Source organism: Sinocyclocheilus anshuiensis, unplaced genomic scaffold (genome assembly GCF_001515605.1).
Source record: "Sinocyclocheilus anshuiensis isolate Anshui unplaced genomic scaffold, SAMN03320099.WGS_v1.1 scaffold999, whole genome shotgun sequence".
NCBI lineage: Eukaryota > Metazoa > Chordata > Actinopteri > Cypriniformes > Cyprinidae > Sinocyclocheilus > Sinocyclocheilus anshuiensis.
Window position 1 is genome coordinate 122,373 of NW_015544197.1, and position 22,379 is coordinate 144,751.

At 36.6% G+C, this 22,379-nt stretch overlaps 1 protein-coding gene across 5 annotated transcripts in view; it reads left to right on the forward strand.

Moving 5' to 3' along the window:
• The window catches only part of LOC107696757 (FERM, RhoGEF and pleckstrin domain-containing protein 2-like), a 58,880-nt gene that overhangs the window by 10,274 nt on the left and 26,227 nt on the right, over positions 1-22,379 (forward strand). For all 5 annotated transcript variants that reach the window (XM_016497239.1, XM_016497241.1, XM_016497240.1 and 2 more), the window contains exons 3-10: positions 13,274-13,378; positions 15,488-15,530; positions 15,621-15,699; positions 15,782-15,879; positions 17,014-17,128; positions 18,674-18,821; positions 19,516-19,611; positions 20,079-20,242. In XM_016497239.1, the coding sequence (XP_016352725.1) occupies positions 13,274-13,378; positions 15,488-15,530; positions 15,621-15,699; positions 15,782-15,879; positions 17,014-17,128; positions 18,674-18,821; positions 19,516-19,611; positions 20,079-20,242 (848 nt within the window). The remainder of the gene's footprint in view (positions 1-13,273; positions 13,379-15,487; positions 15,531-15,620; positions 15,700-15,781; positions 15,880-17,013; positions 17,129-18,673; positions 18,822-19,515; positions 19,612-20,078; positions 20,243-22,379) is intronic.

Sequence of the window (22,379 nt, forward strand, 5' to 3'; positions counted from 1 at the left end):
TATGCCGAATTGCCGCTATTTGAAAGTGAAAGTAAAATGCGCACGTCGCTTTTGCAAGCTATTTAAAAGCGAGGAAAAGAGGAAACGCCCCTGCGCCCACGGTGATACTGGTATTATCGGTGTTGTCACACGTCGATTAACTGGTGGGAAAATTTCCTCACCGTCACAACCCTATATATCGTCCTTGGTGTGAACAGGCATTAACACTCAGATCAGATGCATTTCTTAGGGCAGAATTCACATAGGACATTTTTGTTTGCATTTATTTATTTACAGTGTCTAGTAATCTAATAATAATAATAATGTTATTATTATTTTAAAAGAAATGCAACTCTGAGTTAGGGCTGTGCGATTAATCGAAATCGACTCGAAATCGCGATTTGAGACGTTGCGATTTCCTAATCGCAAAGCCTGCGATATGGACGCGATATTACTCTGTAAGAAATACAGTTCTTTATTTATAAAAAATAAACAAATATTTTCTGTGAAATTCAGTAATTAAGTTAATTCTGTAACAGTAGTTATACCATTATAATCTTGCCTGCTGAAAAAAAACCAATAGAACCCCTCTCAAAACACAATAAAAATGTAATGGATTTCAGGGTTATAATGGGAATTGTATTGGTTTTAATGGAGTGCTGCATCCTGTTCCCCTGTCTTTTCTCCAATTATTTCCAGTCTCACTGTCATATCAAATAAAGCCAGAAAAGCAAACAAATAAATAAATAAACGGGAAGGAAGAGGAAAAATAAAATAATATTAATACTAAGCAAAAATTCAATACAATGACATACAAAACTTATATTTTACCCAAGCCAAGAGTAAAAAATAAAAGCAAAAACTATTAACTATTATAATTTATTAAAAATTTATAATAGTTAATAATAACAATAATACAATGTCTTTAAATTATCTTAAATGAGATCTTCGTCGTCTTTTTTAAAAATTATTTTATAAAATTGAATGCTTGAATGTTGTTTATTTTCAGTTGATAAAGGCGGGGCGAGCGGGGACGGTTTGGGACTGTAACAACGTTCGTAGTCACGGGAAGGAGGTGGGAATCGGCGAACATTTGAACAAAACTTTAATAATAAAATAAACACAAAATAGTGAGACAGCCCCTCGCGGATGACTGTCGCGCACAAACAGAACCAAAACACAAAGGCCTCGCTCCGTTCCCACGGCTCTACATAACCCTAAATTGGCATAAAACTTACAGCTGTTTGATTTTAGGAACTGGCAGGCCCACACAGTTTGTAATGATTTGCCATGAGGGAATGAATGCTTGTGCACGTGCATATTGGGCACCAGTCTGTTTGTTCTGCCTCTAACCTTATTCCCAGTTCACCCGGAAACCCACTGACCTGCTCTCTTCATCTGTGAGCCGCTCCTCTGCCTCGCCAACTTGTAATTTGTGCTGCCATCTAAACGCTAAAGGCCTGCAACAATCCCAGCCTCAGCATGTATTTATGGATATGGGTTTGTTCACTGCTCCACAGCGTCTGCCAGAGTTATAATTTTCTCCGACTTTGAAATCAGGGAAAATGTATTTATGGACTTTTACCCCTGTATCTGGATTATGTCTTTAACTTTCGTTTTGGGATCTGTAGCCAAATTGTGAATATTAAGGCCTGTTTACACTTGGCTATTTCATGTGTTTGCACTGGTGTAAATTAAACACATTCAAGACAGATCACCATCCGATCACTCGAACCATTTTAGGAGGTAGTTTGAGACTTATTGTATTCCTGATGCATCTGGCCAAGTGTAATTTGTGTGTATTGTCTAAATTGTGCATGATTGTCTCATCAGTGCTGACGCCACTTTCTTCTTTTGGAGTCTTTGATCTTGTGAAGGATCTGTTATAAACGCCAGTCTTTAGTGTCACACGATCCTTCAGAAATCATTCTAATATCCATAACATCCATTCTAATAACCATTCCAATAGTGTATGTGGTTGTAGTAATACCAAAATTATTATAGTAATTACTGTACATGTCAATTTTTATGCAATGGGTTTCTGTTGAATACGAAGTATGATACATAATCTTCCGAAGCTTCCGAAATTACACACTTAATACATAGAGTATGTATCGTATAGAACTGTTGATGAAGTGTATTCTTTATCTATGGGGTGTAAATACATTCTGGGATATACTATATGTGCCATCTTGGCATTATCCTTTGACCCGCGTGTTCTTTGACCTATGACATGCAACAGCAACACAAATAATTTACTTGACTGTTGTTAAAAAACTTACAGTAACCTGCAAGGAACAACAGCTGCTTAGCTTATAGGTTTTCCCGGCCCTTTTTTTTTTTTTTTTGAATCTGATGGCTCTTCAGCTCCCATTGCATAATGGAATAGTAAAGTGTAGGTTATCAAGCTTAAAGATAATTGGTCCATGTCAGTGCAATTTACGCGAGAGTTTTTTTTTTTATATATATATATTTATTTATTTATTTATTTATTTTCAGTTTTAGTTATTTTAGTACATCAGGTAAACTAAAGAAAAATGAAAAATGTTAGCTGAAACAAAAAATGTTCAGTAGCTGAAATAAAATAAGTTTAAGTTTATTTTATTTGAGTTAATAATTTTATTTCAAGTAATGGAAATGCTTTTTTTTAGTTTTAGTTATCTATAATAATCCTGGTTCTGCAAGAGTCAAATCTGACCCCTTTAAACAGAGACTGCAGAGACCTCTCGCACAGCCCAGGGCCTGAGCGTGCTGTATTTTGGTAGAGCCCCTGCTTTCAGTCCTAAAGAGAGGCAGGAGAGGTTGTGTGTGGTAGCATGTCACACTGGTTCTCTTACTGAGCTGAGTCTGTGCCAGGACCAGGACCCTTGCCAAATACTCTCCAATGAGGGTCTGTTCACAGCTGCTTGTGGAGAGAGAGAGAGTAGAGAGTCCCCTTTATCTGCTCAATGACACTATGCAACAGATATAAATACACCTCAGCCGGATGATAATGTCCTCTTTGTCTGGACAAATACTTCTTATCTAAGTCTACAAATTTATCGGCAGGCTGCGAGTTTTAGCAGTGATACATCAAAATGTTACACTTACAATTGCAACAGTTACTTCTGGGTCAATGGCGTGGCACTCTTTTTATTTTATTTTTTTTTTTCAGACGTCTTGTATGATGAACATGTTTTTAATTTCTGAATTAAAAGTCTTTAAGTATGCTTTAATTAAACAGTGAAACTTTTTACCATAAATTGTCCTTTTTAAAAATTTAAATGTCTACAAACAAGTATTCAGTGTGTACAGAAAATATTTTAATATTAATTATCATGAATTAATGCATTAATAATTATTTGTTATAGTTATTATTTAAGTTAAGCAATATGATATTTGTTTTTAGAGTCATTCATTTGAGTTTTTTTTTTTTTTTTTTTCGAAATTCTAAGAATTTGGCACACTTTAAACTAGATTTTTTTTTTCATTTTCTTTATTATACAGACTTTTATTTGTCATTGACCCTTTTATCATTTGTGTTGAATATTTGTAAGAACTTGTGATTTACATTACTTCACGACTGATTCATAAATGACATGATTCATAAAATGATTTGTCCTGACTTTACATTCAATCTTGCGCTTGTTCTCCATTGATGTGCAAGTAAAAATAGACACAAATTGCTGCGTTGGATGTTTGAACTGGCTCAGGCCTTGAAAAAAACAGCCCGTCTTTTCAAAGCTGAACCGCTGAGAATGTTCAGTGGCCAGAAACGGTCTTTGAACCTGCACAGACCTGGAAACAGTCACAATAAAAGACATTTCCTGTACATAAATGACATTAATGGCACAACAGAAAGTAAAACATGCCTTCCAAGAATGCTGGCTCCATGTGCCAACTTTAATCCTTACTGGCAAAATTCCTCCCTTATAATATGTGTTTTTCTTCTTAATAAAACAATGTGTGTTGTGTAATGCTGTGCAAAGACCCGAAGTAGACATTCCCTCTTTGTTTATGTAGAAATTGTACCCAGATTCTTTCCTTTGTTAATGTTGGAGCCATTTTTGAATGTTTTAGTCTTTACTGGCAAAATTCCTCCCTTATAATATGTGTTTTTCTTCTTAATAAAACAATGTGTGTTGTGTAATGCTGTGCAAAGACCCGAAGTAGACATTCCCTCTTTGTTTATGTAGAAATTGTACCCAGATTCTTTCCTTTGTTAATGTTGGAGCCATTTTTGAATGTGCTTTCAGAATCAAAACAACTGCAACTGACAGTGAGGGAGCCACAGTGACACCAGGTAAATGGGCGGCTCTGCAAAAAAGAGTTTTGAATGGGATTGGTCAACAGGCTCGGGGCTCCGCCCACACCTCGTAGCACCAGGAAGCTCGATAACACTGGGCCTTTTTATTCAGCTCATAACAACAGGAGAGAAAAAAGCACTCCCTGTTTTGTGGTTAAGACAGACCTGCAGAGCGATGAAAATGTATGTGTGTGTGTTTTAATGAATATATATGAATGTGTTTTGTTTGTGTGAGGCACAGATGAGTCTTTGTGGAGGGGTCAGTGCAGTGAGGGGGCTGCTTCGATCACTGGGGAATGCGGAATAGTGGAGACAGAGGGGCCGGCTGATGGGATTTCGGAGGAGGGAGTGGAGCAGGACTTGTCCAGCATGAGCAAGCAAGCTCATAAATAGTTTGGTTGACAGGCTATAGAGGGGTGAGTGGGAGGAATGGGGTAGGTGGGAGTAGGCATTGGAGGATTGGGCAGATTGTGTTGGTGTGGCATGAGTAGTATAGCAGTAGAACCCTAAAGTCCAGCCTTTGGACATGATTTTAAACTTTAAAGACCTATGACTTTGTGAGTGTCAGACAACTTTAAATGGAGAGTCCTCGATAATAATGGCAAATGTAATTTTTGCAGTTGCTTGGAATGAGTTGCAATTCAGCTCTGTTGCTGTAATGTGGATCATTTGGAGTTTAAACAATTTCCTGCGATAAAGCTGAGCATAACATACATCGACCTGTCTCTCTTTTAGTCTTATTTTAGTTAGTTTTAGGATTGGTTAACTTGGATAGGATTGTATAGATTTTTTTTTAAGTGCAACACCAATAACTAGAGAGTAGATTGACTGATGACTGATAATGTGAGATACATGTGATATTAGGCATGGCAAAAGTTCCAATAGTGTTTTAGGGTTTCAAGGCCCCTTAAAAACAGGAATAATTAAATAACACTGTTAAAAGTAATCTTGAGAAACTCTCAAAAATAATATCCATTTTTTCATACCATGATGCCAAAATTCACTTTATAGCATTTATGCAATTGATTTTAGTTGTGTGTGTGTGTGTGTGTGTGTGTGTGTGTGTGAGTGTGTGACCTCATTATGTTACTGTATTGTGTTATCAAATTCTCACTTGTAATTCTACTGATTATTTGAAATTGCTATTATGGCAATCCTATATGATAAGCTGTCCTATCAGTACAGTCAGTACTAGGAAGCCTTACACTCTCTCTCATTTGGCCTGCTTAACGTCCACCATACGATGCAATTAGTGGAACAAATTAGTGACTGCTCTGAGAGAGCTGGCCATGAGGAAAATCCTAGAGGTCAGCATCTCTTGATTGCTTCAAGCCCCCGATGCCCCCAACTCGGATGACAACTTTTGCCATCTCTCACTCTGATATAATTTGAGGGTGTTGAAGCGTGACATATTGGGCTTTTCAATGGTTCGGATCTGTTGGCAGCCGTTGCTGGCTTTGACCTTAAATCAGGGGATTTGCTGTAGCACAGATCAAGTTCACTTCAGAGCCTTTCCAAAGAGACTTCATTTAATGTCCGTTCACAGTACAGTATTGTTGAAATTCTAATAAACCTGGTTAATTGTTATCGATTCAGACTAAAAAAAATGTATGCTAAATAATATATTAATACATTTTATTAATGTAGTATTTTAATATATTAGTTTTATTTAAACAATGGCAGTAGTTATAGACTACTAAATTATTGGTACTATGCAATAGAGATGGTTCAGAATCAAGGTAGAACAACTTTGTCCCAATTTATGTCCTTCTCCATTTTTTTCACCCATTTTTTATTCAACAAAATATATCAGAAACAATCTATTGCAATCTAAGTGCCATTGCAGTTTGCCACTTTTCATCTGATCAGACCTTTCTTTCTTATGGTTGTCCGCCTGTTTCTTAGACAAGCTTTTGCTCTCAAGTCAATGGAGAAGCCATGTGTTTGGATGGTTTTAAATTCGATTTTATGAAAATTATCCAAAAAATTAAGTAAAGCGTTGTTGCCAGGTCACTTGTAATGTGACACAAGTGACGATACAAGCGAAATGGATTTCTTTGAACTAAACTCTTTACCAAATGATCTCTTGGTTTTGTTTTGTTTTTTTCACTTCGATGAATGTTATCACTTGTAAATGCTTTCAAATGAGGCTTTTCTGTTTTCAGTTGACTTTAAAACTCAAAGTATATTTCCCTTATCCACATTCCAGTTCAGCTTGTGGATAAACAAAGAAAGTTCCACTAAGGAGTGCTTACATTATTGTGTAATTGAAAATTTCTTTAAAAGAAAAACCACAGAGACAAATGCTTTGAATGGTCACAGTTCATCCCAGCACATGTAAGAATGATGTCCAGTCAATATTACAATAGCCAGTGCGCGCCAGGGCTAACAATGAGCCTTGCTGGACCAAAGCGAGGCCAAAATCAAGCTGCATTCCCACTGTCAGACCAGCACTATTCTAAAACCTGTCCTTATCACGCCTCCCTGAAGGGGAAAAATTAATAAAAACTATAACTATATTGACTAACTATAAAGACTTCAGCATCGATATTTTATATAGCAATTATTTACTATAAAAATTGTAATTTATTAATTTGTCAGCATGCTAAATCAAACTGATATTTATCATTATTTCATATAAAAAGAGAACACATACTTGTTCAGTGGCAGCTGCTCCGTTTATTCTTGATGACAGGAATGCACAAAACAACTCTACTAGTGTTTTTAAGTTCAAATGCGTACACGCATAACACAATAGAACATTTCTGACAAACTCTTGTATGTTTACGTCAAATTTCTTGACGTAAGAATGAGCATTTATATGAATTTTCCACAAAGTATGTAAGGATTTATCTCTCGTTATCCTTTCAGCCAAAGCAACAGAGGGAGCTCACAGACAGAAAACCAGAAAGTTTACCAGAGTTACACGGAGTATATGAAATGTATGACATATGCATATGTCTGGTATCAACGAAGAGACCGATCAAATATGAAACCAAATAAGTACATGATTATAATCGTATTTGATTTGTACAAGTTCTTCAAGTGGTGTCTGTTTTTTTTTTTTTTATAGGCTTGTAGCCTATAGCATCGTATAAATTCCCATCGGGTCACAATCGTAAGTTATTTCAGACACTCGCTGGTGTCTGAAAGAGAGTTTTCCATTTAAATTGTCTTAAAGTGGTCCTATTATGCTCTTTTACAAAGTCTTGATTTTGTTTTGGAGGTGTACTAGAACAGGCTCTCATAATAGCCGCCTGCTGCGAGCTTCAGTGTAAATATTGCGTCAATATCAAATACAATTTGAGCGCGATTTAAACCCGGATGATTGTAACCACTCGAAGTTCGTCTGCCTTGAGAAAGCTAGCGTGTCTCCGACACAGTGATAACTCTCGTTGCCTTCTCTAGTGCAGCTCAACCAGGTCTCCCATTCGTCGGTATTTGTGATATCAGTCGTTTGTTGTAGTTTTTGAGAAGTGATTTCTGTTAAATAAAATATCTCCTTTTGAATTTTAAATGTTGACGCTAGCTGGTAGCTTGATATAAAAACATGGGAAATTAACAGCGGCGCAGACCGTCTGTAACTCTGATAAACTCATGACAACTTTGTACATGATCACTTCTCTAGCCCCACTTGGCCCGCTTTGGCCCAAGGTATTTGGTGGGAGGAAAATCCCTGGCCGTTGGCTCTGAGGAAGCCCCAACGAGGCCTGATGAAGCCCCGAAAGTGACAGTGGAAACACGACTGGCCCTGGCACGGACTAGCATGCCCGGTTTTGGCCCGACAGTGGAAACGTGGCTAATGTTTTTACTGAAAATCAGGGCGGGGCTTAGCAATGGGAAAATAGTTTTGGCCTAGCAAAAACTGTGGTAAAAAAGAGAGCGAATGATAGTGTAACTCCTAGGAACTTATCTACACGAGATATTTGATTAAATTTGACTAAATCACATTACATCTACAACCAGATAATGTGCTGCTCTGTGCTGTGCCTGGTAAATGAGACTGAGCACCAAACCCCAAGTGTACTGTTCATGTTGAAACTGCACTTTGGGAGTTTGGTTCATAAGGCAGGCTTTAGCGAGTCGTTTAACTGCCTGGATGACACAGCACACTGGAGCAGTTGGTCAGTAATGACAGGTACACTTAAACCCTTCTCTGATCCTTATTAACTCCCATTTTAACTGCTGACAACCTCTTTAATGTATGTCCAGCTGTCTGCCGAGATGCTAGACACAGGTGATGGTCACACATCGCTTGTGGGAGTCAGTCAGATTGATGCATACAAGAAGAAATCAGATTTATAATGAAATGTGAATGAAAGGGCCCGGTTCTGTTTATTTTAAGGGTCAGATTCCTGAAGCATTTAGTTGATAACTGTAACAATGAGAGTATTGAGTGAGGGAGAGTGTTGATCTGTGCTCTTAAATGAGTCAACGGTCAAGAACCTGAGAGCAGGGTCAGCTTTTTGTTTACTTTGCATGTACATTCTTACCACGGTGACGAAAAGTCGGGAAATGTAGCTGTCTGCAGCACATTCCCTGAGAGCTTACTTCGAGCTAAATATTGAACTAAATGGTTAATCTAATATGTACAGTCATGTGTTGGCTGTTACATTCATAAAATCATTTGGCTGGGGCTGCCTCATTTTCTTTTTGATTTCAACATTTAAGTTGATTTACATTAACAACATTCCACAAAATTTAAGTAAACAAAACTTGCTTCATTTTAAGATGGGTGTCAGTGAAAGTAATGTTAACTTTTTTAAATGTTTTAAGTTGGCATGACAATTCAACCTATCCATTTTGAAAATGCACATCATAGATCTTATTGCGAAAGATTAATCTCTGTATGTGTTTAATATTAGATTTTTTTTTTTGCCCTTGCAATGTTTAATCAAAATTAAAAAATCATCCAATTAATGAAAATTTCAACTCTATCATCTGCTGGAAATGGCAGACTAGACTGGTGATGTTTGCCGGATTTATGTAATTAAACCCCAGTCCTCCACAATCAACTACAAGCTCGCATTCACTTTTAAATATCTAAAATATCTAATAACAACAACCGATTCATAGAACCACTTCCCCGTCTTATTTTGTATTCTTTTTTGATAATCCGTTAGTCAGATGTACGCCACAATATGGAATAAAGGTTTTTGTCACTACTTATTTTTCATCACAACCTTTAGCAAGTCAGATGTTGATTCATTGACTACTCTGATTCAGTGAGTTCAGTTAGTTAAGGATTTGATTCTGATCACTAAACCTGTGAATCTTTTGAACAGTTCATCAAAAGAACCTTTCAGAAGAGACATTGGCTGGTCATTTTTGAACTGCTTGTGCTGTATGTTTGTATTTACGTATTCTCTTTCTTTTTATATCACATTCTGTTCATTCTGTATGATTTATTTTACTGAGGGCCTGTGGTGCTGAAGATTCAGCAGCCACGGCACAAGAAACACTGTAATCCATTCTTGTAACTCCCATGTCAATGATTTATAATGTTTTGTTATCGCTTGGTGTCAAGGTGTGGCTGAAATCGTTGCAACATAGTAAAAGCTGCTACCTGCTTAGTGTGTGAGAAAGATATGCCTCCTGCTGAGATCTCAACATGCCCAAACACAGTCAGCGCTCAAACGTATGATCACATAGATTCTGTTCACAGACAGACTAAATGCAAAAGCTTACACACTACTGTTAGTTTGGATTCAGCAGTTGCCAATGTAGTCTGACAAGTTGGCTTGGTGAATACGAGAAAGATTCCCCAGATTGTGAACATCTGCTGCTCAGTAATCCCAGCCACTGTTGACCCATAAACCTGCCCAGCTGACACTCCTACTGTAACAGGGAAACTCCTGCACGCTGGATAACGTCTGTGTGCTTCGAGGGTTCGGTGGGCTCTGCTCTGTGACACATGGAAAATATGATCCGGGTGGTTTTTCCTTGTTGCAGTCAACACCACCAAGTTGATCCACAGCTTAGTTTTGTTATGCTGCGCTTCTAATGGGCTTTTAGTTTAGGGTGCTTGAGAAAGCTGTAGAAAAGAGACTTAATCCAATTTTTGCTGAAGTATGTGAACTGAGAGGCTGTAGAATTCACTTTCAAGCTTAAGACACACCTCACGTGTGAGAACGTCGAAGATGTGTTCATACCAGCAGTGGGTTTTCATTGTTTTATTGTAGTGCCTAAAAATTGAGTGATTGTACATCAAAATCCCTCAATTGGCAGCCATTTTTGGCTATTTTCTTTATAAGTTATAGACATAGTAGTATAACTTGCACTACTCTTCAAAAGTGTGAAATATTTATTGCAATTTAAAATAACTATTTTCTATTTCAATATATTTTAAAATGTTAATGTCACTCAGAAATCAATCTAATATGCTAATTTGGTGCTCAAGACAAATTCCTTATTATTTTTGAGGAAACTATGTAATTTATTTCAGGATATTTTGGTGAATAAAAAGTTCAGAAGAACAGCATTTATTTGAAATAGAAATATTTTATAACAATAGCCATGTTTACATGGACACGTTTTGTTTCAATCGGAATCCGAGCACAGTATTTACATGAATAGGGCCCTATGAAATCCGTTTGATTTTTTTCCCAAATTTTTTTTTTTTTTTTTTTCCCCCAAATTCAGTTTTTTTCCATTTTAGTTTTTCTAGACTAGTTAAATTTTAAAAAATTAAATCCGGAAACTTACGCAATTTAACAGCAATTTATTAAAAGTTTAACAAAAACTACATTTTTAAGGCCAGGAATTTTTGTAATGTTTTCCATTCATTTTCTGGATTCGATTTTAATGCTTTCATTAAATTCGAATAATCAAAAGAATGTTTAAATTTTTTTTATTAGTAATAGTAGTATCATTACAATAAGTAATTTCTGTTACAGTTTCTTCAAGTTAAACCGAACTTTTATTTTGACGTGTTGCTGTGAAGACCTTTAAGTTTCTTTTTGTATATGATCTGATGATAGTGTTTCTCAAAAGAAACTGTAAAATGTTCATGAGGTGACTCTCTGGACAGTTTTAGAGATTGTTTATCTGTTCATGTACTCATATATTGAGGCGGCAGAGGCTGAAGACACCTTGAGCATTACGTGCTTCAGTATGTGTGAATTAAACAAAACTGCGTTAATATTTATCTATTTCGGGCAATAACTTTTTATCCAGATTACATTTCAATAATACATTTGAGGGCTGGGTGATTTTTTTTCTTCTTCTCCCCAATTAATTGTGATCTTGAGTGATCCAATAATAATTCAGTGCCAAGGTAGAAGAAATCATACTTTGCCAGAGATGTTCTTGAGGAATCAAGAATGTACAGCACAACCAGTGTAGCCTGATTCCAGAAATGAATGACCTTTATGGGCCAGTTCTTTTGAAGAATAGTTTAAAAAGGTTAAAAATTACCGGTTTTGAATTATGAAACACTGCCCTGTATAATTTACAACATTAGAGGACAGAGAATAGTGGCAAAATTATAAATGACATTGTAACTGAAATATCCCCAAATGAAATTAAGAATTGATTCTAAATCTGAATCAAGTCGAGGGCTTATGAATCAGAATCAAATCTGGACATCTGTATTGATACCCAGCCCTAATGTATTTCATATCAGCATTAAATTCTAACAACAATGGTATCATAATTTTTGCTTCTTCAGATCAAAATAACAATTAAAAATTATTAAAAGTAGTTTTGGCAGAGCCAAGAGGAGGCCATTTGGAAGGTGCTTACCTGCCCTGCTTGGCACAGAGAGTACATTCTTTACTTAAGAAACTGTATTAAAGGCAGAAAGAATCAGTCAAGTTTAGAATGTACCAAAGAACTGGAGGGTAACAATCTGGCCGGCCCAATTCAAGTCAGGCTGTTTTTATGGTCTTTAAAATACATTTCACATTACAAACAGCTGTCTGCTGTATAATTTTCCCAGAAAGTCACAGGCTCGAATGGCAAAACCTAAGCGCAGTGTGTTCTGGGTACATAGTAATTAGTCCTTCATTTTGTAATGACAAACCCCTGAATCCGTTTACAGGGAAAACCCTTTTTTCCTTTAAGCAGGTTTAACCGCCTATGTGCCCTGAAATGTCCTCAGATGTTCTCCTCGCCTTTCACAGTTATATGTTTACAACAGACAGTCCAGCTGATCTCAGAGAGATTGACTGTATTGTGGCCTTGTGTCTGGTTTTGGCCCGGCTGCACGCTGTGGAGAATTACTCAGATAGGCCACAGATATTTCTCGCTGACACCCATTAGCCTCAAATATCCAACGACTTCATAGCAGATGCAGCTGCTTTTCCACAGAAATATTTTTCCCCTCACAACCCCATAATCTTAAAAAAAAAGAAAAAAGAAATATGAAGAAATGTAGACCATGTTATATAAAATGAACTACAACTTTTAACTTAGAATTAGTTAGACTTTAAATCAATTTGATTGAATTGCAGTTATAATTAATAACTGCAATTTTGCTTAATTTTAGCCTCACGTATTAAGAACGTTTTGAAATGTATTACTAATGCATAATATTCTGATATTCATAACAACAGTAACCAATATTATATTACCATAATATTATAATTAGGTTGGATTGGTTAAAAAAAAAAAACAAATGAGTGTGAATGGAAAGTGAAAAGAAATATTCAAATTATTAATTTAATTTATTTATTGAAAGCTTTTATTAAATTATATAATATTAAAAATATTATTATTCATGTCATCTTACTCTTGTGCAGTATTTTTAATATATGTAGCCTTAAAGGAAATCATAAGTTTTATTGTTGAATAATTCTAGTGTAAATAAATGACAATGACACCTTTTCAAGGTGTATGTTTATGTATTATGCTTGCCCTGTAATGAACAAAATGGACTATTAAAGCATTAATTGTTATTATTTGTTCATCAGCAAATAATTTGTTAATCAGCCAAATTGTCATGATTGTAAAAAAAAGGTTTTGTAAATGTATTAATTGAATGTTTTGTTTTTCCCCTCTCTCTTGTAGTCAAAAGCGGATGGGCAAACTCTTTCCTCTGAAGTGTTCAGACGGATCAATCTCATTGAGAGCGATTATTTTGGTCTGGAGTTTCAGAACCTGCAGATGAACTGGGTAAGTGGCCACTTGACAAACAGTCCCCCTGCTCACACAAAGACGGGATTGTGAACGGCCCGCTCCTCTGAAAACCCGGCTAAGCTTTCAAAAGACGAGGAGGTGTATTATGTTGTTTGTGCTGCCTCTCTCTGGGCCCCAGAGGTTTGCTGTTCCCTTTAAACCTGCCTGATGCAGGCGCACAAACTTAAAGAACACATCTTGATATTTGATAACATACCTGCAAATGGACCATGTCATTAAAAGATTTATACAGAATTACTACACACAAATGTGAAAGATTTTACATTTCACTAAACAGTTCTGTGTATTGTGCCAGACGAGATTTTATGTATTTAAAGGATTATGTGATCCAGGCTAAAGTTGTAGCAAAACGTGAAGGTAAAGTATGTTATTTTTTTCAATCTTAAAATACTTACCATTGCTTAATAGACAGAGAAAGTAAGTAATACATCGGTAAACTGATCGCAACACTGCCAATAGTGCGAGTTAGGGATGGAACTCTCCTTTTGTTTGACCAATGAAAGGAATGTTCAGGAAATCTTTGGGCAAACAGTCATTATTTTATTTATTTATTTTTTTTGGTGCCACAGGTGCAGAAATTACACACTTCACCTTTAATTCAGTTACATAGTCAAAATAATCTTAATTTGCTGGCAAATTGTTTATTGTTATATGCTTTACAAGGCAACCATAAGCTATTTTAATAAGCTAGGCCTTTCTTTTTTTTATAATAAAAAGGGATAGTCCAACCTAAAATGAAAAGTCTGTCATCATTTATGTTGTTCCAAACCTGTATTTCTTTCCTCTGTGGAACACAAAAGCAAATATTTTGAAGAATGTTGGTGACCAAACATTTTTGGTTCCCATTGACTTCTATTGCATGGACAAAATTACAATTGAAATCATAGGCAACTGACACCATTTGGTTACCAACATCCTTCAAAATATCTTCTCTTGTGTCCAACAGAAGAAAGAAATTAATCTTTAGGTGTTTTGTAATGTTTTTGCTACAGCCTTGTTGTTGTTGGTATTGTTGTTTTTGCTTTGCTTTTGCTTTTTGTTCTGGATTTGAGTTTTGGTTTGGCTTAATTTGGTTTGGTTTTTGCTTGTTTGATTTGTTTTTTGGTTTTTGTATTATTATTGAATTGTTTCATTGCTTAGAACTGTTTATTAAAATATTTTTTTAATCACTATGGAGTAGGGATGTAACGATTAACTGCGAGCCGGTTGAAAATCGATTCAAATATGTGACGATTCAAATCGGTTGAGATGCTAAACAAATCGCGATTCATTTAGGTGTAGGAGTTTATATGAGTGAAATCAAAACCGTGAATCGAATCGAATCGTGAGTGGAGTGAATCGTTACATCCCTACTATGGAGAAAATAACTGGGAAAAATACTGAGGCTGCTGAAAAAGGGCTGTTGTGCTGTATAAACCCACTTGCATAGCAGTTTAATTATTGCCATAATGCATCTTTTTTCATCTTGGTTTCTTTATTATTGGCGGAAAAAAATAATAATAATTTTGAGATGAATACTGGAGACAGTCTGTTGGCCATCTGTTTTTGAGTGTGCCAAGCCATTTTCTTTGGAGAGAGTTGAATCAGGTGTGGAATTTGTGTGTACGGGGTTGTTGTATGATTCCGTAAAAGATGAGAGGTCAGTGGAGTGGAAGGAGCTGGAGGTGGAGTGAGAAAAGGTACATTCTTGCCACAATCAGCTCCAGATGTGCTTGGTGGAGCAGGGCGTCTACAAATCAGTTAAAACAGATCATCCACATCTATGCAAGACCCCAAAACAGGCAAGCACAGAGGTTTGAATTAAAAATGTGCATTTCCCAGAGCATTTGAATTATAGCTGATAATAGCTTTCCAAAAATTCTTGAAATATGTTTTTGGTGTGGTCACTGGTCAGCATCTCAAGATCTCATCTGTGGCCTCTGCGACCAAGATGTTCTTCAGTTTTAATGCTTTCTTGAAAGACCAGAAACGGATGTAGTTTGAAAGAGTGAGGGATTATTTGTATTATTTATTGCTTAGACTTTATATGGTGGTTAAAAGCTGAAATGCCAGTCTTTTTTACTCTTGGTGGTTTTGTTTCTACAGGTTTGGCTGGAGCCCACCAAGCTCATAGTGAAACAAGCGAGACGTAAGTTGACTTTCTGTTTTGTGTTGTGTTTAGACATCAGAGGATCTTGGGGGTCTTTGAAGCCTGTGTGTTTATACTTACTATCCACAGGGCCAATGAACACACTCTTTCGGCTGTCGGTGAAGTTCTTTCCTCCAGATCCTGGTCAGCTTCAGGAGGAGTTTACTAGGTAAGATGTTCAGAAATCATCATCCATCCTTTATGTACTCATAGACAAGGTGAACCGTGCTTATTATGTGCTTTTTCTCTAGGTACTTGTTTTCTCTGCAAATCAAGAGGGATCTAATGGAGGGCCGACTGAACTGTACGGAAAACACTGCCGCCCTGCTGGCCTCTCATTTGGTGCAATGTATGTATAATATCAATTAGTGTATCTGAAGTCCTGACTCCTGTCCTTCATAATGTTTTAAATCTATTATGTTACACTGATTCTGTTGTGTCTCTGCTTTGTAATGTTGCTGGTCATTGACATGATTAGTTCTTTCTGTCTCTTATTAATCGATTAAAAAATGCATTAAAAATGGAATTCATACATTCAGTGGCTTGAATATGGTGTGTATGAATGAGGGGCATAAAGTAAAAAATGACAACATTCACAAACAGAGAAAAAAACATGGAACAATTGATATCACTGAGATGACTCTTGCATCTTACTTTCTTACGGTGAATCAATGTCAGAAAGAATTTTGAAATAACAGAACATTTGACATTTTGGTATTTATTTAAGGTTATTTCAGGCAGTAAAATGTCCTATGGTGCAACCCCCAAAATAACATAATATTCAAAATCTTTTAAAAATGTTTTTGAAAGCCATCTCTTATGCTCACCAAGGCTGTTTTTATTTGATCAGTAAAAACTGTAATATTGTGAAATATTTTTGCAATTTAAAATAGCCATTTTCTATTTTTAATAGAATTTAAAATGATTATTTTTTTCCCTGTAATGGCAATGTTAAATTTTCTTCAGCCATTACTCCAGTCTTCAGTGTCACGTCATCCTTCAGAAGTCATTCTAATATGCTAATTTGGTGCTTAAAGACAGAGTTCACCCAAAACGATAAATCAGTCATTATTTACTCACCCTGGTGTTGTTCCAATGTCGTATGCCCTCCTTTCTTTTTCAGACCACAAAAGAAGAAATTTAAAAAAATGTCTTGCTTGTCTGTATAATGGCAGTGAATAGCGACCAGCATCAATCTATTTATTTTTTATTTATTTATTTTTTTTAAAGAGATGCAAATGTATCACAGAACACGTCACATGCCATATATTCCAAGTGTTCTGGATATTTGTAAAAAATTGTCATTTTAAAAATGTAATTTTAAGGGTTTAAAATGGTCTAAAAGTTTTTCAAAACCATATGAAATCAACATGAATACAAGCAGCACATTTCTAAGAACTTGGCACATGTGTTTTTCCTTTTGTTTTTCTTGGCCACTCTTATTTATCTTTGACCCTTTACGGTTCTCTTTTCCCCCACACAGCTGAGATCGGTGACTACGATGACATAGCAGACAGGGAGTTTCTGAAGATTAATAAATTGCTGCCATATGAGGAACGTGTGCAAGAAAAGATCATGGAGCTCCACCGCAGACACATGTAAGACATTTATTGTTTTGGCCTGATGGTCTAGGCTTGTGCATTGTTCTCTTTAATTTATCTCAGCCTGTCAGGCTTTACATTTGTAAGTTTCACTGAGCTCTTTATCATGTCCAGTTTAGTTGGAAGCGTTTGTGTGGTATGAGAGGCCTTTTTTTCAAGCAGAACATCTAAATGAACTTTAAATACAGACCCTGGTAATCTTGAATGACAGTCTGTTTACATTTGGTGTTGAGTTTATTTGGCGAGAAGAGATCTGATAGTGTGTAAGTGATTGTTCTGTGTGGCAGTTTATGGGATTTAAGCGCAGTTAAATGTGGACTGCAGTTTCTCTCTCTGCTTGAACTTTGGAAAGCTTGCAGACACTATTAGACATGATATGATAATATGGGACAGATAATCCTTCTTTATGCTCTGAATGGATCATCCTTCCAGATAAATAAATAATGATCTAAAATTAAATATTTTAGCAGCATTTTCATTATTAGTTATGCATTTGTTGCTCATTTGAAGTCCCTATCAAACGTTAGATGTAAGTTTTTCCACACCGTTTGTGGTACAGACATGAACGATAATTAAAAACGTGTCCTATGACATTTGTAAGCAGTGAGTCTTATAATTGAATTTTATTTATTTTTTTTGCCTGGCAGAAGACAAAATGGGCTAAAAGAAAAAAATCTAATTTAAATTGAAGAAGATATCTGTGCCATATCTAGGAGTAAGAATATCTTGGGAGTCAAAAAAATGTTAAAAATAATGTCTTGTGATACCATTGTTGTCAGTTTTTAGTAAAATCTCAAGCATATCAGCCCTGTGTTTTTGGCTCTTTGTAACGGTGCAGTTCCGGTGCATTTAATCTGAGGCTTTGGCTGTGAGAGAAGTATTGCAGGTCGGCCGTGTCAGCGGCTATGTGAGGCAGTGATTGTAATCCAGTGGCTCAAGGCTCTTTATTAGCCATACGGCCACAAGGGAAGGGGAGGGGCTTAAGCAGATTGAACAGCTTAAAGGATGAGCAAAATTAGAGTGCACTGATGATCTGGCACTGCTCTAACATTTGCCCACGATTAGCCAGAATGCTACTCAACATTACTGGAATATGTTTGCCCAGCCCCCACACTTTGCATAGAAATGGTAGGATATAGTTTTTGCGAGTTTCCACAAAATATTAAGCAGTCACTTGTTTTCAAGTTTTTATGTTGATAATAAGAAATGCTTCTTGAGAAAGCAAATCAGCATATTAGAATGATTTCTACAGGATAAAATAATATATTATAATATAACATAATATAATATAATAATATATTATAATATAGTGTTTTGGAGAATGGATGGTAAATGTATGTTTAAATTAAGTTATTGTAAAGTGAGTACAGAAGATGGTTTGTCTTTTAAATTGTGGGGTAATGTAAAGGTTGAAAACCTGCTATAAAAAAGCTACAAAATATGCTTTACCACTCATTTTCCTTTGAATTCTTTTTGCTGTGGTACTGTGTTTTATTTGTTAAATATTTTCTCTAATATTTGCCTTTGCTTCCTCACCTGTAGTGGGCAGACCCCAGCAGAATCAGATTTCCAGGTTCTGGAGATTGCTCGTAAATTGGAGATGTATGGGGTTCGCTTTCATCCCGCCGCTGACCGAGAAGGCACCAAGATCAACCTGGCTGTCGCACACATGGGCCTGCAGGTCTTTCAGGTAAATGAGCAGCTTTATTGTCTTTCAGAATATAATTGATTTCATAGTGTTCTAAAAAAAATAAAAAAGGTGTTGTTAGTGCTCCATTTTAGTTGAATGATTAGTGCATCTTTAATGCAATGTTGTTGTAGTACATTAATTATAAAATTTAGCTGACGAGTGATCACATGTATATATGCATTAGGGCTGTCAAAAAAAATCAAATTTCGAATATTCGTCGAATTTAAAATAAAAATCCACATTCGAATGCAAAAACGTTGCATTCGAATTTTAGGTGTGTGTTAAGGAGGCAGCCTTATCAGTGGCGCACGAGATGCTATGACGATGTAAGTGTTTAAACTATGCATGCATACATGATGCTGTTTTGTTTATAGTTGTTGAAGCAACTTATAATTGGTTTATAAACATTATTTTAAACATTATGCACTTTTTTCACAGATAGTCATTTTATCTTATGCTTTGAATAAACATGCATTAGTAATATTTTGCTCGATGCACCCTCTTGTGGCCTCAGAAGAGAAGCCAAAAGCTTTTCTTCACCCTAACTGAAATTATGCATTTTAAATTCGAATATAATTCGAATTTTGATAATATTTAAGTACAAAATTTGAATTGGGAGTTTTTCAGCCATTTTGACAGCCCTGATATGCATGTATTTGTTTTTTTTATTTATCTACCTTTCTTTTTTTTTCAGGGCCACACCAAAATCAACACCTTCAACTGGTCTAAGATTCGGAAGCTGAGCTTCAAGAGGAAACGATTTTTAATTAAATTGCACCCAGAAGTTCATGTGGGTATCAAATTTATATTATATATTGTTAAATAATATTATTATATGTCCATTTGCAAACATGTAGACACACTGCCTCAATTTAAAAGGGACAGAATATAGTCTAATATGACAACAAGGACACGATTTCATATGAGAGAAGACTCAAGTCAGAATGTCAATACATACCTCCACCAAAATACACAATTTTGAAGAAATACAATGCTGTGAAATCAGCCTCCCGGGACATACAGATTCAAGTATAGAAGTACTGTGTTCAAGCTCAGGAGCTTGGTTGGATGGGGCCATCTCTTACCCCATGTAAGCATTTTAAATGTATTCAGAGTGACGTTTGTTATTCTGTCGGGATCAGTTACATGGGGTGCTAAGAATCTGAACCATATGTTTCCTCTTGTTGCCTTTCATCTGAGATGGAAGTTCTCAAGTTCAGTTTTTTCTCAGTGAATGATCAACCTTTCGTTCCACAGGGTCCTCATCAGGATACGCTGGAATTTCTAATGGGCAGTCGAGATCAGTGTAAGATCTTCTGGAAGAACTGTGTGGAACATCACTCTTTTTTCCGTCTGTTAGATCAGCCTCAGCCCCAATCCAAAGCCATCTTCTTCAGCAGAGGATCCTCCTTCAGATACAGGTGCACTACTGTGATTATATTGATGTGGGTTGGTAATATACTATTAAACATGGTGTTCCAGAAGAAATGTTCAAATATTGTTTCTGTTGTGGTTATGCTAGTGTTTCCTGCACTGCTTATTAATGCTGGTTCATATCTTTCTATTCAATTGTCCTTATGAGTTCCAAGCAAAACAAACATACAGCTCAACCAGTGTAGCAGAGTTACTAGTTAAATCAGCCAGAAGAAACCTTCTGAATGAACTGACTAAAGGCCCCGATATACTTCAAACGAAATCAAAGAACGAACTGATGTGACGTCATTTCGAACAAAATCCGGCCAAAACGAAGTTCGTTTTGGGAGTTCGAAACGGCTTGCCAAAGCAAACTTTCCGGAAAAGTTTGTTCCGACTGCAAAACACCTTCGTATTACCATTGGCCTGTGACGAATACGGCCTAGGAGGTGTGCGCTGAGGCTCTACCATCTTTTAACACAGAACTCTTCTCTGGGTTAATTTCGTCTGTCGAGTCCTTGGAGGGGAGATGTCCGCGGGTAAAAACTGAACCCAGTGAAGAGTTGCTTTATAGTAGCAAATTAAGTTTTGCTTTTGATGAAATGAGACACTGACACTGTTTTTCATGTTTAATACTGCTGCTTGCTTTTAATCAATGTATTGAATAAAGTGCCATGTAAATACATATGACGTGACTTCACGGGAGTGCTAATTTGCAGACCTCGTGCAAGCATACAACCCTCTACATTGTGAGTAAATCACTCACATATGCGACTAAATCTTAACTCTGGGCGACTAAATGATGTCTAATATTAGCCAATGGCTAATAAATTCTCAGATTTTACTCGCCAGTGTGTGAGTTGGAGGCTGAGTATATGATTAGCACAGATATATTTTCACTCACAGAACACTCTGACTGAGCGCTTCAGAGTTTCACTCTCCGTCAAGCGATCTGTGATATTTTTCAGTTCATTTGAATGGATGCGCAGCGCACCTGTGTTTGTGTATTTGGCATAACGTAAACTCTAGTGTGAAGGCGCACGACTCGCCGTCGCTTTCTCTCACACGCGCAAAGAGCGAGAGCGAGCGAGAGTCTTACATAACATGCAGAATTGATGCGCTACATGTAAACGATATACTTTGTTGTATTTTCCTGTAAAAATAACGGAGTTCCTTTGGAATTCTTCAGCTTTTAAGAACTGCCGGGTTTTCCTGTAGTAGGCGGAACTAATGCGCAAACGACAATCTCATTGGCTGGGCACCAGCACCAGTCCTAAGTTCATGGTTACCAAGTTTTAATTCTAATGACTAAACTTCTATTAATTAAATAATACTTGATTATCATATTATAATGCTTGACTGACTGATATTAAGAGAGTACTTTTCAGATATTTAAAAAGCTGTACCATTTTACAAACATTATATATATATATATATATATATATAAGTATAGTATAGTATTTCGGTCTGGCGAGTAAACACAAAAATTTACTAGCCAATGGCGATTCAATTGCCAAGGTGTCCGTAGAGGGTTGGCATACCCATTATTTTGTTACTGAGAGGAAAGCGCGCAGCACAGATTTACATATTCATATAAACGTTGCTTTCATCAGAGTGGGTGGCGTCGGGATGTTCGATAACAGTATACCGCTACTCACTCATTTCGAACTTCGTTTTACCCCTAAGCGAACAATGAAAAAGAACTTCGTTTTGAGTATATCGGGGCCTTAAAAGGCCTATTTTACTTAAAAGGTATTGTGGGTTCTCATAACTTTCAGTGATGTTTGTCACAAAATGAGTTTTTCAGTACCAATGGTTCACAGTTACTATCAGTGCAATTACAGTAAAATACAATTGAGTAATATCTGGAACTCTGCTCTTAACATTAGGTAATAAGTAACTAAAAGTAACTGGGCAGTCGTGGCCTAATGGTTAGAGACAGAGAGTCAGACTTGTAACCCGAAGGTTGCAGGTTCGAATCTCAGGTCAGGCAGGAATTGTTGGTGGGGGGAGGGAATAACCAGCACTCTCTTCCACCCTCAATACCACAACTGAGACGAGACCCTTGAGCAAGGCATCGAACCCCCGACTGCTCCCCGGGGGCGCCGCAGCAATATGGCTGCCCACTGCTCCGTGTGTGTGTTC